Here is a 15,998-nt window from a genome sequence, read left to right on the forward strand (position 1 = left end):
TGGGGCGAGAAGGGAGGAGGAAGCCTTGAGAAACTCTTGCCAGCCTGCCCCCTGCCCTGCCCCCAGCTGGAGAACCATGCTTTGTGATCAGGGCTGTGCGCCTCATTTCCCTCCATTCCAGTTTCCCCTCATGTGTACCCATGATAGGCATACGAGTGTGGGCAGAGTGGAGTGATGGGGTTTCTCCTGTTCAATTAGAACTGCAGTCGCAGAACTGGTCACTCTGTTTGAACAGCTTGCAATAATCATGACCTTGGGAAGGCTGTTACTGGAACTCCTCTTTATTATTATTTAACTAAAAACATGCAGCATATTTATCCCAGGGAAAATAACTACAAATAATATACTAAGTACTAATTCATCCACAGATGTTGGATTTCATATTTTGTAACTTTATTTTGTTCATTATTGCAACAAAATAATTGCACTAATTGCCAGTTATATCATGCAGTACTAAGGGCGCTTTATTCATTGGTAGTGCATGTGGGGGGATTTGTCTATTACTTAGCTCATGTTGCATGTTAATGATGCATGTCTGAAATTTGTTGTGTCCTTCAAGGCATGATGGGTGGCTATCCGCCAGGCCTTCCACCTTTGCAGGGCCCAGTTGATGGCCTTGTTAGCATGGGCAGCATGCAGCCACTTCACCCTGGGGGGCCTCCACCCCACCATCTTCCGCCAGGTGTGCCCGGCCTCCCGGGCATCCCACCACCGGGTAAGAACTTCCTCCTCATTCACTCATTAATCTCATCTTCATATCCTCTTTTTTCTTCCCTCAGCCAGTTGTTCCAGGAGGTACCTGCTGCCCACTGTGGCCAGGCCTTTCCTCACTGAGAATTCCAGGGCTGTCAGGAACAGGGCCTGTCCCTCGGGTACTTAACTGCCTAGCCACAGCGCAGGACACATAACCAAAGACCAGCCTCAGCAGGCCACAGGGCAGAAGGCACACTCTCACACCACTCAGACAATTTGACATGGACTAGGAAGCCAAATACAGCCCAGAGGTCATGCCCTCTATCAGTGAAAGAAGTTTACCAAGTTGCTAGTTCTGAGTCACATATAAAAAGCATTTTTAGTCCTGAGTATACTTCTTCCTCTGGTTCAATTCTTATTGAAGAATTAATTGTCTTCTGTATAGAATCTCTGCTTCATCTCCTGCTTCTCAGACAGCCCTTCTAAAGGGATTATGGAGTCACTGATGATGACAAAGAAATCCTTCAGTCAGTCATTCTAGGAACAAATAGGAGGAAGGGAACAAATTTGCAATGAACACATTTTCTGTTGAGTCCCCCTAGAAGCATGACATAACATTTTAAAGAGCAGCATAGGCCCACCCTACTGACTTAAGAACACTGATTTATCTGTCAACAGAAGTTCAGAATTTATTTCCTGTGGAAACTCGTAAATGGAGTTCAGGAAGAGCTACAGATTTACTTTTTAATTAGTAAGTTGAAATACTATTGTGAAAAAAAATCACAGGGTACCATGTTAATTGACATCATATGCAAAAGATCTGGGCTTTAGCTATAATCTAGTTGGAGGGAATGTGACCAGAAGATAACTTACAGTAACATTTGGTCCATTATCCAGAATACCAGCTAATGGCCTGGCCCAGATGACAAAATGTAGAAATGTTAGGTTTGCTTATTATACCAGTATTGGGTTATATGAAGTTCTAGACAGTGCTTCAGAGGTATACTCAGCAATGTGCAGGGTGAATGAACCAGGTGGCTTGGCATAGTGCTTCCAGCTACACTCCTGTGAGTGTTGCTTAGAGAATGGCTATAACTCCATGTAAAAATGTTTGATCCAGATGTACCTGGAGGAAGAAATGTTTCTGGGAGTGGGTGCTTCATTATAGAAACAGTGGCCTGTGTATGAGTTGCTCTTGCAGCAAAAGTCAGTCATAAAATGGGTATGCCCGTGTGGCAAGTAGAATTGGCCTTAATTCCATGCCCTCTCACCTTGACATAGGGTATCTGACTGATTCAGACCAGGTTGGAGTGGACTTCTAGGTGCATGTGGTGCTCACTGAGAGCCACATTTAAGGCCAGTACTCTCTAAGTAGCAGATACCTTTTGGTGGGTTTTGGGCTCAGCTATGTCCCTTTCATCTTCTCCAGGTTCTAAATTGCATTTGAAGGAGACACATAGTTGATTTTAGTTGAGACAGGGAAAAACCCCTCTTAGTGTGCACACATGCACATGTTTGCTTAGGCTTTGAGGAGAAGACTCAGAGAACTCTGGTGACTCAGCCTGCATTCTCACTGACTGCCCCCTTGCATGGTATTTGTAAACAGGAAGAGGGGAAGCAGGCGTGCACGTGCACACATACATACATACATACATACATACCTGCTCAGGCTTTGAGGAGAGGAGGACTTGGGGATCTCCTCTGGTGACTCAGCCCACATTGTCACTGGCTAGCCTCTTGGATGACATTTGTAGACAGGAAACAAAATTGCTGAGTTGTTTGTGCCCTGCAGATTTGAGAAAGGCAGCTCAGGGAGGCCCCCTGTGTTGTGGGATCTGAGATGGGTGAGTGTCCTGGAGAGGGAGGGTGCACAGGGGTTAATAATATTGTTGCTGGAACAGCGGCTTACCCACTGCAACCTCTTAAACCAGTCACAAATAATCATGAGGATCCTGCTATGGTGATCCAAGTAAACTTCTGGGTACTTAGAATATAAAAATCCCTGCTTTGTAAACAGAAAGCTTCTACTTTCTCTCTAACAAATATCTAATAATTCCCAGAAGTAGCCTTGAGCAATTCTGCATCTTAGAATAGTGAACGGGGTTCTGCCTGGGCCAAAATAGCAACATTTTGAATCCAGAGAAACTAGTATATGAAATGAGTTCCTTTTGATCCTTCTTTGCAGCCAGCAGAACTTGTTTAAAGTTTAAACAGCAGCTCACCAGGGTTTTGGCTGAAGTTTGTTAGTTTTTAATGAACCAGGACCCTTGCTTACTTATTTCAGCATTTGTTCAGTGAGTGGACGGTCCTGAGATTGAAATAGCCCCAGACACAAAATTTAGGACTTCTCACCATTATCACCTAGTACCTGTGGGATAGAAATTGTGAAAAATCAGCAAGGGAAGTTTACAAAATTATTAGCAGACACAGATTACAAATACAGTAGGACCATGCAGTCTCTTTCCCTTTGTCATTTTTGCATTTGAAGTGATAGCAGTGAAGCTGATTTGCTTCCACATGACCCTTTTCACCAGATGGAAGTGTCCTATCTGCCAGCATTAGTGACTCCAGTTAGAAGCAGAGGTGCTGGGTACCTGTGAGAGGGCAGCAGGGATGCGCCTGTAGCCTCCAAGAACTCATTGAACTGTGCCCTTGCACAGCCTCTTCCTTTGTGTCCCTGCTGTCCTCGCACACTGCCTGCTGCAGAGCCGACCACAGTACCATTATTGCCAGAATGAAACCTGGGCTTCAGCTGCAGGAAAATGTATTGTCAGAAGAAAAATACCTTGGAAATAATAGTTGTGTTCCAACTACAGCTGACCTAGGGGAATGCTAGAATTTACACCAGGTTCAAAGCATTTCTGAGCCATGAATAACTAATGCCTATCTGACAGGTTATGCTACCATTATACTTAAAATACCTAAAAAACAACAGAATGTGAATTTACCCATTGGCTGCATCCTGTTTTGGGTGCGTAGGGTTTCTATCCACAAAACTCAAGGGCAGAGATCCATAGGTTTGCATTATAAGTGGCATTTCTTAGCAGTAGTTTTTCAGTAGTCCTCTCAACCCAGAGCCTCTAACTGTACCGTTGCATTCTGAATTATAGGTGTGATGAACCAAGGAGTGGCCCCTATGGTAGGGACTCCAGCACCAGGTGGAAGTCCATATGGACAGCAGGTGAGCCTCTCAGTTGGATTTTCTAGGATACAACAGAATTTAAGTTATCCTCTTTCTCAGAGCATGTGCCAAGAGTATTTTTTCCCCCTCACCATGTGCTCTGTACTCTTTCAGGTAGGAGTTTTGGGGCCTCCAGGGCAGCAGGCACCACCTCCGTATCCTGGCCCACATCCAGCCGGCCCCCCTGTCATTCAGCAGCCAACAACGCCCATGTTTGTAGCTCCCCCGCCGAAGACACAACGGCTTCTCCACTCAGAAGCCTACCTGAAATACATTGAAGGACTCAGTGCTGAGTCGAACAGCATTAGCAAGTGGGACCAAACCCTGGCAGGTAAGGATAGTCCTTCTCAACAAACCTTTGTGAAATCTCACTGCTGTTGGCATATTAGCATATTACATTGTGGGATGCATAGCCGCTTTTATTATAGAAGGAAAATAAATTCTGTATTTAATAGAAGGATTTGGAGCTTTCTTGTATATTGACATCACACACTGAAAATGGTGCGGTTTTTGCTGAATTTCTAAGCTTGGTTTTGTGATAAACATCACTGCTATCTTTTTAAGTATATTCTGTATTTTTTCACATTTTTTTAGGCATTTGGGCATTAGTATAGATTCATTTGGGTAAATCAAAAATTCCTTCAGTTCACGGACACCTGGGTGGCTCAGTTAAATGTCTGCCTTAGGCCCAGCTCATGATCTTGGGGTCCTGGAATCAAGCCAGGTTGGGATCCCTGCTTAGCAGGCTCCCTCTCCCTCTGCCGCTCCACCCCACTTGTGCACGTGCATATGCGTTCTATCTCTCTCTCTCAAATCTTTTTTAAAAAGTCCTCCAGTTCAACTTTTAGATTTTTTTTTTTTTTTTTTTGAGAGAGACAGAGATAGTGACAAGTGGAGAGGAGGGGAAGAAGCAGGCTCCCCACTGAGCAGGGAGCCGGACATGGGGCCCGATCCAACGACCCCAGGATCATGACCTGAGTTGAAGACAGACCATTAACCACTGAGCCACCCAGGTGCTTGATAATTTAACTTTTAAAAAAGAAAAAAAATTAAAAAATAAAATAAAAAAAATACTGGAAAACTTATTTCACTTAACCTATTGAGTTAGTTATTTAGCTCCCTGGACTTAATGTATTTTTAGTACATACTAAAATAACTTGCCTAGGCGCTGGGTGGCTCAGTCAATTAAGTGTCTGACTCTTGATTGCAGCTAAGGTCATGATCTCAGAGTCCTGAGATCGAACCCTGCATCAGGCTTCACACTGAGCATGGAACCCACTTAAGATTCTCCCTCTCCTCTTCGCTCCCCATAAAATAAAAATAAAATAACTTGCTGGTTTTTAGAAAGGTACAAGTTCCTATTCAACATTCTTCATTTCTTCTTTTTTTTTTTTTAAGTTAGTTAGTTAATGCCTGAGTGCAGAGCTGGAAGCGGGGCTTGATCTCACAACCCTGAGATCATGACCTGAGCTAAATAAAATCAAGAGTTGGTTATTTAACTAACTGAGCCATCCAGGTGCTTCTCATTCTTCATTTCTAAACCAAATTTGATAGTTTGATTTCTTTCAGAATAGTAGGTAGTTTTCCCTTTCCTCACATTTACCTTTTTAGGAATTTTTGTTAACACTGAAGAAATTATTACACTTTTTTAAAGATTTATTTATTTATTTTAGAGAGATAATGTGCAACAGGGAGGGGCAGAGGGAGAATGAGAGAAAGTCTGAAGCAGGCTCCACACTGAGTGAGAAATGGAGCTCCATCCCACAATCCTGAGATCACAACCTGAGTTGAAACCAAGAGTCAGACACCTAACCAGCTGTGCCACCCAGGCATCCCTGAAGAAAAATTATTCATTATCAGGACTGCCTACAGAGCACAGTATTGGTGATCAGATCTTTTAAGTGTTTGTGCAGCTCTTGTATTCCCATTCATAGAATTATGTTCTACTGTGCAGCTCTTTTGTGAAGTCATTATTATCAATTAGAAAATTTTGAAAATACAAAGCATAAAACAAGACATTCTTAGCTAGGTAGCCTCATACCTAAGTGCATTTTTTTTTTTTAAAAAAACCAAGATGCCGGGCAGCCCTGGTGGCTCAGCGATTTAGCACCCAGGGTGTGATCCTAGAGACCCAGGATCAAGTCCCACATTGGGCTCCCTGCGTGGAGCCTGCTTCTCCCTCTGCCTGTGTCTCTGCCCCCCCCCCCCCTCTCTGTCTCTCATGAATAAATAAATAAAATCTTAAAAAAAAAAAAAACCAAGGTGCCTAATATAATGATAGAAGACATTTGCTTGGAAATACTCTGCAGAGTTAAAATTCATAATATTTAATAAATAATAAGTGTTACATGCTTTAATAAATAGACCTTAGGACTGAGGGGAAAACTATTACCTTAAAATTCCTACTTCTCTTTCTTTGCGTGCATTTGAATTTTCAGCTCGAAGACGCGATGTCCATTTGTCAAAAGAACAGGAGAGCCGCCTCCCCTCTCACTGGCTGAAAAGTAAAGGGGCCCATACCACCATGGCAGATGCTCTCTGGCGCCTTCGGGATTTGATGCTCCGTGACACCCTCAACATTCGCCAAGCATACAATCTAGAAAACCTTTAATCACATCAATTACGTTTCTTTTATAGAAGCATAAAGAGTTTTGTGGAACAGTAGCCATTTTAGTTACTGGGGGTGGGTGGGGAGGAACAAAGGATGATAATTTTTATTGCATTTTACTGTACATCACAAGGCCATTTTTATATAAGGACACTTTTAATAAGCTATTTCAATTTGTTTTTGTTATATTAAGTTGACTTTATCAAATACACAGAGATTTTTTTGCATATGTTTCCTTCGTTTAAAACCAGTTTCATAATTGGTTGTATATGTAGACTTGGAGTTTTATCTTTTTACTTGTTGCCATGGAACTGAAACCATCAAAGGTTTTGTCTTGGCTTGGGGTTTTTGGTTTTGGTTTTTGGTTTTGTTTTTTATAAAAGAACAAACAAAATGAAAAAAAAAATATACACACGCACGAGAGTTTACAGATTAGTTTAAGTTGACGATGAAATGTGAAGTTGGTCCTAGTTTACATCTTACAGAAGGGAGTGCACTGGTGTCTGCTTCATGTGCCTGAGAATCTGAAGCCACTTCGGCAAAAGCTGTTTCTTACAGGTGAAGTGAAAGGTGGTTATTTTAGGTTATAGATGTTTGACAGACATGGCATATTTGCTCTAGTAACTCAGAGACTTGCTCCAGAAATCTGAAGTCAGTGCTGTGCATCCTTCTGCAGCTGGTGCATCTCGCGGACACCTGGAGGGGAGAGCACTGTTTCTTGTGCTGTTGTTAGTTATCTGTGGTGTCAGCTATTTTTGCAGAACATGTGCACAACCCTGAATTATATTTAGTCTTGGCAGGTAAGTTTAAGGGTACTTTTGATCTATTTATATTGAAATCACAATTTATGCCTATACTTGTTAGATGATTTAAAATTTTAAATCTCTTACATTGAGAAATACTGAAGTTCACCTTGAAGAAAGCATTGAGGTGTGCATGGAAGTGATTTATTTTTTAAACCTAACACCTAACCTGGCATAGGGAAGGGAGTGCATAACCAGATATAAGCTGTGTCAGAAGCATATTGTAAAAGGGTAGATTGTCTCCATATGCAAACGTGTTTTCGTATCTTTATTTCCTCACCAGATGTGGCATTTTTTTTCTTCTAAGTTTCAGTGTTGTAATTCTCAACCAGAAATTTAAGGCTTTCTAAAATGAATTTTGAATTTAACTTGTGCTTTTGAATTTCAGGAGAAAGGAATTATAATTTAAGAAAATACTCACTTTAAAAGACCAGTATGGATCCCAGATACTTGGGGTTGACCCTGTCTCTCTTATTTGATCCCATAAGCATCTGGAGGCAGTGTATGATACATAGACAGGTAGAAAAGCATCACACCTGGATTCCACTCGAGGTTTTTGAAACCTGTTTTTTTCTAACAAGATGGTTGCCATTTTGGTGGAGCTTCCTTTGCTGTTTGTAAATTGAATGACTCTCACAGGATACTTTTTTCCTTTAATCTGGTATGAATCAATACCTGGATATTTGATTGCCATTCTTAATCATGGGGACAAAAGCTTGTAGAATTGAAGAAAGTCTCTTGTATCTAAATACTTTAAATACAGGAGGCCCTTGTAACTTAATTGCCTATAGTCAACCACTGGATCTCAGTTTGCATCAAGTATTTTAAATAATTCTGAATTTTAAAAATGTATTACAGTAGTATGTCAGTACCTTATTGTTAAACTGAATCAGATAAAGAAATCTTCAGTTCCTAGTTATTTGGGCCATTGAATCATCATGGACTGTATAATACAATCAGATTGTTTTTATTTCTAGACATTCTTGAATTACACCAAAGAATCTGAAATCTAATTTTGGTTAGTTATTTATTTCATGCACCCATTTTATTTCCCTTTTTAAGGTCTGGATGAGACTTCTTTGGGAAGCCTTTAAAAACTCTTCACTGTGGGCTAGGTGGGGCATTAGAAGCCAGGGCACTCCTCCTCTGGGCTCCTTCCCATTGTCTAGAGGTGCTGTAGAAACCATAGATCAGCCAAGGGCTTCCCTCAGGCAGTGCAGAGCCGGCCCAGAGGGCCAGTAGGCAGGCCCTAATTAAGTTTAAAAAAAAAAAACTATGTATTTATTTTAGAATCATGTCTTTCTGTATATTAACTTGGGGAATATCAGTTAATATTTAGGATATAAGATTTGAGGTCAGCCATCTTCCAAAAAAGATAAGCCAAAAAAAATATTTTTTTTTAAAGTCCTGACTTAAGAAAGTACAAGTGAACTATATACATCTCTCTTTTTTTTTTTTTCCATGTATTTTAGGAACTAGTGATATGGCTTAGAAAGTATAATGGCCTAAATGTTTTCAAAATAGAAGTTCATGTGGCAAAGAATTTTGTTTATTTGGGGAAAACCTCTAGGTTTAAAATAGTATGTCAGCCAACTGATTTAAAAGGCCTTGAACTGCTTGTTTTTGAACCCACCCTTGTCCTCCTATGAGGAAGAACTGAAAGGGGATGCTTCTTTGTGTGAAATCTCAAACTGGTGTTGTTGACTTCTGAGCTTGAACATTTTCAGACCTAAAACTTGGTTTATTCTAATTTCTGTATCAAAGGAGGTTTAAGTGGTAACTAGTCTTATAACATGTATGTATCATATGTTTGTTCATTTAAAGCTTTTTAATCCAAATAAAAATGGAGTTTGCAAAGTGATTTGGATTAACCAGGTATGGTTGTTCTGTTAAAGTTTATGTCAGATGTTAGTTTCAAGCAGGTTTCAATGCTTGCATGCCTTGATTCCATGCTGACAGGAATACAGCTGCCAGTTTAAGGGAACAAAGCTCCTCAGATGGAGGCAAAAGTCAGTGACCAGACCCTGGTTCAGGTCTCAGGCTGCATTAACACAGGCTGAATGTAGTCACACTGCAGTTTGACATGCCCCACGCCAAGCCTCTTGGGCAGGCAGGCAGGGAATTCCTAACATATCATCATGGGCAGAAATACAGATTAAAGTTAAAATTGTAGAGTTACCGATGGTTAAGGTAAGGAAAGCATGCCTTGTATCATAAAACAGTGCAAGCCATTTCAAACAGCTATCTGTGGCCAGAAGCGACCAGTAGCCCGGGTATGTCTTTAACATGCTTCTAAGCTCTTAAAATATGACCACACGTTTGATAGAAATGTTGGTAAAATCAACCGTTTTCCTCTAATATCACTTTGCAAATCCCTGTGGCTCTGTTCCTCTACGTGTTTAGGGCTGTACTGCCATCTGTGCTCATGAGCGTATTTTGAATAATCATTGATGAATAGTTAAACATTCTCACTGAACATTGTGAGCAAATACTGCTTAGTGTTACTGTTCCTTTTTAGTTTGGAAGTGTGCTAGATCAGCTGAGTGAAACTTCAAAACTGAATAAATTAAGACTACACCCAGAATAGATGTCGCATTTATGTGTAACCTACAAGATCTCAATGCCACGAGAAATTCCAAATTTAATGCACATGTGCAAAGACTAAGAACTGAGACTACTGCTTTTCTAGGAGAGGAATTGCTTTGGAAAATGCCATGATCCGAATGTTTTGCTTTTTTTTAAAGAAAGGTAACTTAGTGTGAAAAATTCAGACTTACAAAAAGAGAGGAAGAGAGATTAATGTGTTTAAGTTAGAGTATCTGAGATTTAGGCAAGACCCCCAGAATTAGGACCATTAGATCAAGATAGCCCTCTTTTATGGAGTATTTACTGCGTACCTAAGTTAACTTTCCCCATTGGTTCAGATGAAAAAGTGAAGCTCCAAAGCCCACATTCTTTACCACATTCTCAACACCGCAGTGGAAATAGATTTCAAGCAATAAATGCTAATTCAATTTTTGTCATTCTAGAAGTACACTTTTTAAAATACGGGTTATTAAAGGTTTTGCCTTGTAGTTCACACTAGGGGGCACTAAGGTTTTATAATCAGCATGTAAGAGCATTGCTCTTTACATTAAGTTACCTTCATAGTTCCCGTGTCTAAGTAGAGTCATATTCTGTAGAAGGAGGGTTAAAATTTGTTTGGTGGCAAAGTTAAAAAGCTTTCACCTCCATTAAAAAGATCAGTTCTTGCTCTCTAGCATCCAAACTAATATGATGAAAGTATCTTCAGTTTAATGCAGTAATTACTTTGCCAAACTCCTTGCCTTGAAGTGAGTCGTCACCTTCAAAGTTTTGTTGTCCTTCAGTAAATCAGCCCTCTAATATGTATTTTAAAAAGAAGGAAAAGTCTAAGAAAGGTTAACATGAATTTGTAGCTAGTGATCTCTCTGGGGTACAGGCAGGGAGGTGGCCAGGGAAGGAACCCACAGAAGACACAGAAGTTAGCTGATGTTTTATTAGCATTTACAACTTTACCATGTTCTCTATATATATCAATACTAAACTTCTAAAACTGGGGTGAGGGAAACATGGAATAAGGCCATATAACTTCCTACAATTCCTTATGCTGCAGTCTAACCACTAAAACGCCTATGAGTTTAGGCTCACCAGGAACTCTCTAGGCCACACAAGTGCACAGAACTTCCTTCCTCTCCCTGGTGCCGTGATCATCACTGATGTCCACACTCAAGCCATCTCTGAGCTGGGGTGGGTAGTGCTTTAAGGAGATCTGAGTAGTCAGTGGCTCGCTATTTATACTGAATGGTTCTAACATAAACAGACTAACTTAAATTAGAAAAAAAAACCTAGAAAAACTTGGGAAGATATGTTTGTGGCAGAGATCATTAACTTGAGAATACCCTGTGGCCTTAAGCATCTGCCTCTATATATTCATGAGCAATTGTTAGAAACCATTTTGAAACTTAGCCTTCTTTAAAATATAGATATGTCCCTTCTTTGAATAGATGTTGGATGTAGTTACCAAGCATGGATTAAAAAAAAATGGATAAAGCCTTTGCTTTTTTTCTATCAGCTGACCCAAATTTATTCCAGGTTAGATTATAAAATCTGTCCCCAGTAGACTAAACCTCTGACTGCTATAGCTGAAGTCTGGTGGTTTTATGCTTGCTTTACAGTGTGAAGGTTCACTTTCTTAGGGAAGAAGCAATGTGTTTATCCTTAGCAGCTGGATGAAAGCACATCTTCATCACAGACGGGTGTGAAGCCTGTCCCCTCTGGGGTCCTCATGGATGTCCAGCCCTTGTATGTTAGTGGGGAACAAGCAAAGGAAACAGCTGTTTTGTTCACAAGAGCATTTGACCTGAGTAATGTGTGGTCAGGATTTCCTACCACCCTAGCAAAATGTTGACAGATTGGTAGCTGGCAGAAATGTAATCTGCATAATTATCCTGGCTTAAATAATCTTGTAATAAGAGACCTGACTTTAAAAAAAAAAAGAGAGAGAGACCTGACTTTTATGCCCATGATTAAATTTGAATTCTGCAAAAAAGTAAATAAGGTTATCAATTTGTTGTGTAAAGCAAAAAACTTCACAAACAATTCAGACTACTAAAAAGCATCCTGATTGATCTTGAATTGTTTAAGAAATATTTCATGGAATAGATTCAATGGGCAAGTGTGCTTCAGGAGGAAATCATTTTTCTCTAAGTGCTGTCCATCAGTGACTGGGGAACTACTGAAGCAGACAGGGAAACTATAAAAATTCTTTGTGAAGGCAGTTCTGAGTAAGAACAAGAAATCTGAAAAGGACATTTTCAAAGGAGTTGAAACCAGTAGTGAAATTTCATATTCACTTTATTGACGGCTGAAGTTCAGTCTCTGATGCATTTTCCAGCCTTCTCTGATACTGTCGTTCTGAGGCTTTTCTACGGTAGACATCATCTGTGTCAAATAAAAATTTTACTTAGATTTTTAAGAAACAGGAATTAAGGTACTCAGATCTAAGTTAACCAAGTCTAGGTCTGTCAGCTGTTTCTGAATTTCATTGTTTAATTCAACACTAAAATAAACTTCATTTAAAACAAATTTGAGTTAAATGAGGACTATGTTAATGCAGTTCTATACTTTGGTAGCATAGTAAGAGTCTGTCTTCACAGATAGGATCATGTCCTAGCACACTTCTTAGCAATGTTTTAAGACTTCCCTCACTTCCTTCCCCCTGCCCCCCCAAAATGTCTGTTTTTCTCTGAAATCATCCTGAATTGAAGTGCCTCAAAGGCACTTTTTGCTCTGCAGCTCTCTGCTGTTCCCTCTCCCACACTCAGGAACTCAGAGGTGAGGTCAGTTCCCTTGTTGTCAGCCGCAGCTTTTCCACACTGCTAATTCTCCACCCTCTTCCTTCAAGGGCTAATGCCATTTGCCACAGTCTTCTCTGCATGGGCACCTGCTCTCTACTTCCCTTCAGTCACTGAAAACTCAGATATCTAGCCCAGGCTCCTTGACCAGTCCTGTGCCACCTTCCCAGGTGACACCACCTGCCTCCTTGACTTCTCCAGTCAACTTCTGTCATCTACTTGCAGTGTTCTCTGAAGTAATAAATTCATCCTGCTGTGACCATAACTTCTGCTACCTTTCTAACCATTCTGTCTTTGGATCTCCTTTAACTTCTTCCCCAGGCACTTGGCCCCTGAATCCCCCCTCAGCCCCGTCTCGTTCTCTCTCCCCACTCAAACCAGCTGCAATTGCCTCTTATCAATATCAACTGCTTGACACACCTTCAAAACCCCAACTACAGATTAATCCAGCTGCCCTCCTTCTCCATCCCTCTGCTTGCTGTGCACTGTGGGGCCACTTAATGCATTTAACTGGGCCCAAGGTGATGATGCCTGACAAACCTATTTCCTCAGACATGACCCTGACCCTTCTTCACCCACCCTCAGATGGCCATGAACTCTTTCTTCACACAAATCAGTCATCAGTTAAGAACTCTCCCAGCTAACTTCCAAGGGCTACTCCTATGGCCTTGCTCAGATCCTAACCTCTCCTACCTTCTCAAGAGCCACGTATCTGCAGCCTCTCCCTACTTCCCTTTCCTGACCAGCATCTTTGTATCAAGACTCCCCTAGTGCAGAGCCAAGAGCTGACCTCCCATTTGCATAGTCAGCCTGCCTGAACTTCTGTCTTCTGTGATAAGTCCTCCTGGTTTCTCTCAACTCTCTGGCCACTCCCAGTCACCCTTAAAATCTTGGGATTGGACTCTGATTTTCATCACAATCTGCTTTCAAATGACCCACAAACCCAGATTTGTGGCCCAGATCTGCCTCCTGAGCTTGAGATCTGTGTATCTCCACCTTACTATGTCCAAAAGGGAGTTTGGACTGTCCTGCCAGTGTCGTCCTTCCATCCCCCCAGCTGCACCAACTGTCCTACCAGAAGCCTACGCTCCTCATCTCCTGAGTCCACTCAATCACCAGGCCCTATAAGTACCACCTCCCAGGTGTCTCTCAACTCCACTCACTTCTTGGCATCCCATCTGTCCCTACCAACCAGGCTACAATCTCAGACCTGAATAACCACACAGCCTAAGTATTCTTGCCTCCTCTCCACAAGCCATTCTCCTATATTAATTCACCACAGTTTAAAACCCTTTGATCCTCTGGGTACATCCTTGGTTTTCTAGTCCTCTGTGGCCCTCCCCAGGCACATTTCCAACCACTTCTTCATCCCTTACTATGCTTTCAGCCCCTCACAGTAAACATTGATACTGTGGCCCCATGCCTGCTTTCATCACAAGCATGAGACACTTCCAACTTCATTAATGTTCCCCTCATCTGACCTCAGTGGATCTTCAGGTCCCACCTGACATGGTAACTTCTGGAAGCCTTCCCTGCACCATCTGATCCAACTGAGATTACCCCCACTAGAGTCTACCATTGCTCCACACACACACTTCCCCTCACAGCACAGATCACAGTTAACAGTAACTGTCTTTTTTTTTTTTTTTTAAGATTTTATTTATTTATTCATGAGAGAGACACAGAGAGAGGGAGAGGCAGGCTCCATGTTGGGAGCCAGATGCATGACTCTATCCCAGGACTCCAGGATCACGCCCTCAGCCAAAGGCAGGCGCTCAACCACTGAGCCAACCAGGGGTCCCTAAAGATTTTATTTTTAAGTAATCTCTACATGCAACATGGGGGTGAAACCTACAACCCTGTGATCAAGAGTTGCATGCTCCAGTACAGTGACTGAGCCTGCCAGGTTATTTTAAAAACATTGTTATGGGGATCCCTGGGTGGCGCAGCGGTTTAGCGCCTGCCTTTGGCCCAGGGCGCGATCCTGGAGACCCGGAATCGAATCCCACGTCGGGCTCCCGGTGCATGGAGTTTGCTTCTCCCTCTGCCTATGTCTCTACCTCTCTATCTGTGTGTGACTATCGTAAATAAATAAAAATTTTTTAAAAATTGTTACATTAGTGCCTTCCCAAGATATTCAGTCCTTTTGTTCACCCATCAGGACTTAATGAGCAACCATCAGAGTATATAATGAACAAGGCAGAGACCTATCATAAGGACAGTTACTGTTGGGGATCTCATGAATAAATAAATAAAATCTTTAATAAATAAATAAAATCTTTAAAACAAAAATTTTTTAAGAATGGTTGGCAATTCACAAGTGGTATTTGTTTTTAGATAGGGTAAAGCATAAAGGACCTAGGGGGTAGGAAAGTCTTTCCAGAAGGGGAACTAGCCTGTCCAGGGCTAGTGCTCTGCAAAGCAGTGCCAGGCATTCTTTCCACGGTGCTGGGCCCTCGTGCCATCGATTCTGCCCGGCAAAGACAGGGGTAATTAGGCCGGGCAGACCGGCTCCCTCCAGGGTTTGGACTGAAGACTCCAGAGAGGGCTGGCCAATTACCAGGAGTTGTCATGAATCTTCAGGATCCCACTCCTTTTTAGGTGCTGTGAGCAAGTCTGTTCCTTAGGACCAATGTCACCGGCCCGCAAGGACGAAGGGCAGGCTCCAGAGCGTCCTGCGTGGAGCACGTACCCGCCCCCCCAAAGTGCAGAGAAGGTCTCGGCGTGGACGCCAGCATGCCTTTCTCGCCCCGCTTGCGAGAGACACGGGCCGCGGACGGAACCGTCCTTCCCCTTCTGACCACAGTAAAGGCGGTCTGCAACCTTACAACGTCCCCCAGGAAAACGGGTCCCTAGCCGCCTCCTGCCTTCCTGAAATGAGACAGACGCTGCTGCACCCCCACTTACAGAAGGTTTCCTGGCCCACGCGCAGTTTAATCATGATCCACTCCATCGTTCCTCCCAGGACAAAAAAGAAGGGCAGGAACCTGTAGACGCCGAGCCGCTGCTTGCCGGGCACCCGCTGCAGGACCCGCCTCACCTGGGCCCTGGAAAACATGCCAGACCCGGGGCGTGGAGAGGGAGGGGCACAGCGGGAGCGGGAGCGGGAGCAGAGGGGGCTGCCGGCTACAGCCGAGTCCCGCGACCTGGTTGCGGCGCTGACCCGACCCCGGGCCCCGGCCAGGCCGGCGCGCAGCAGAAGCAGCCCAGCGCCGGGACCGCGACCCCGACCCCGACCCCGACCCCGAGCCTGGGCGGCTCCACCAATCAGAGTGCCGCGGGGCGCACGGACCTGCCAATCTGAAGGCGGCGGAGGCGCGTGCTCCGTAAGGTGGGGC

At 42.8% G+C, this 15,998-nt stretch overlaps 2 protein-coding genes and 1 long non-coding RNA gene across 34 annotated transcripts in view; 1 reads left to right on the forward strand and 2 right to left on the reverse strand.

The window, feature by feature from the left end:
• PBRM1 (polybromo 1) overlaps positions 1–9,146 on the forward strand; it is a 121,142-nt gene extending 111,996 nt beyond the window's left edge. For 24 of the 31 annotated variants that reach the window (XM_025456113.3, XM_025456117.3, XM_035702407.2 and 21 more), the window contains 4 exons: positions 560–715; positions 3,804–3,874; positions 3,989–4,205; positions 6,313–9,146. In XM_025456113.3, coding sequence (XP_025311898.1) covers positions 560–715; positions 3,804–3,874; positions 3,989–4,205; positions 6,313–6,485 — 617 coding nt within the window. In that variant the 3' untranslated portion in view covers positions 6,486–9,146. The remainder of the gene's footprint in view (positions 1–559; positions 716–3,803; positions 3,875–3,988; positions 4,206–6,312) is intronic. The other 7 variants (XM_049097859.1, XM_049097860.1, XM_049097863.1 and 4 more) reach the window with 1 other exon arrangement.
• On the reverse strand, positions 372–6,406 carry LOC112665895 (uncharacterized). 2 transcript variants are annotated; one of them, XR_007404171.1, is made up of 6 exons: positions 6,267–6,406; positions 3,642–3,896; positions 3,288–3,445; positions 2,969–3,061; positions 2,355–2,546; positions 372–1,230 (listed from the first exon to the last, which is right to left on the reverse strand). It is a non-coding gene; the product is annotated as an uncharacterized LOC112665895 (long non-coding RNA). The 2 variants fall into 2 exon arrangements; XR_003140594.3 differs by having other exon boundaries at positions 2,916–3,061.
• Positions 9,147–12,142: 2,996 nt separating the features above from the next.
• SMIM4 (small integral membrane protein 4) lies at positions 12,143–15,932 on the reverse strand. Its single transcript, XM_025456127.3, has 2 exons — positions 15,568–15,932; positions 12,143–12,247 (listed from the first exon to the last, which is right to left on the reverse strand). Exons 1-2 carry the CDS (start codon positions 15,716–15,718, stop codon positions 12,156–12,158), a joined length of 243 nt encoding a protein of 80 aa, XP_025311912.1. The 5' UTR covers positions 15,719–15,932; the 3' UTR covers positions 12,143–12,155.
• Positions 15,933–15,998: the final 66 nt, after the last annotated feature.

The sequence above is a fragment of the Canis lupus genome, chromosome 20 (assembly GCF_003254725.2).
Source record: "Canis lupus dingo isolate Sandy chromosome 20, ASM325472v2, whole genome shotgun sequence".
In the NCBI taxonomy this organism is placed as follows: domain Eukaryota; kingdom Metazoa; phylum Chordata; class Mammalia; order Carnivora; family Canidae; genus Canis; species Canis lupus.

Bases quoted from the DNA above. Each gene is read 5' to 3' on its own strand.
- SMIM4 (XM_025456127.3), bottom strand. From the start codon at position 15,718: ATGTTTTCCAGGGCCCAGGTGAGGCGGGTCCTGCAGCGGGTGCCCGGC. The intron at 12,248-15,567 runs GTAAGTGGGGGT...TATTTGACACAG, and splicing joins CGTGGGCCAGGAAACCTTCT to ATGATGTCTACCGTAGAAAA.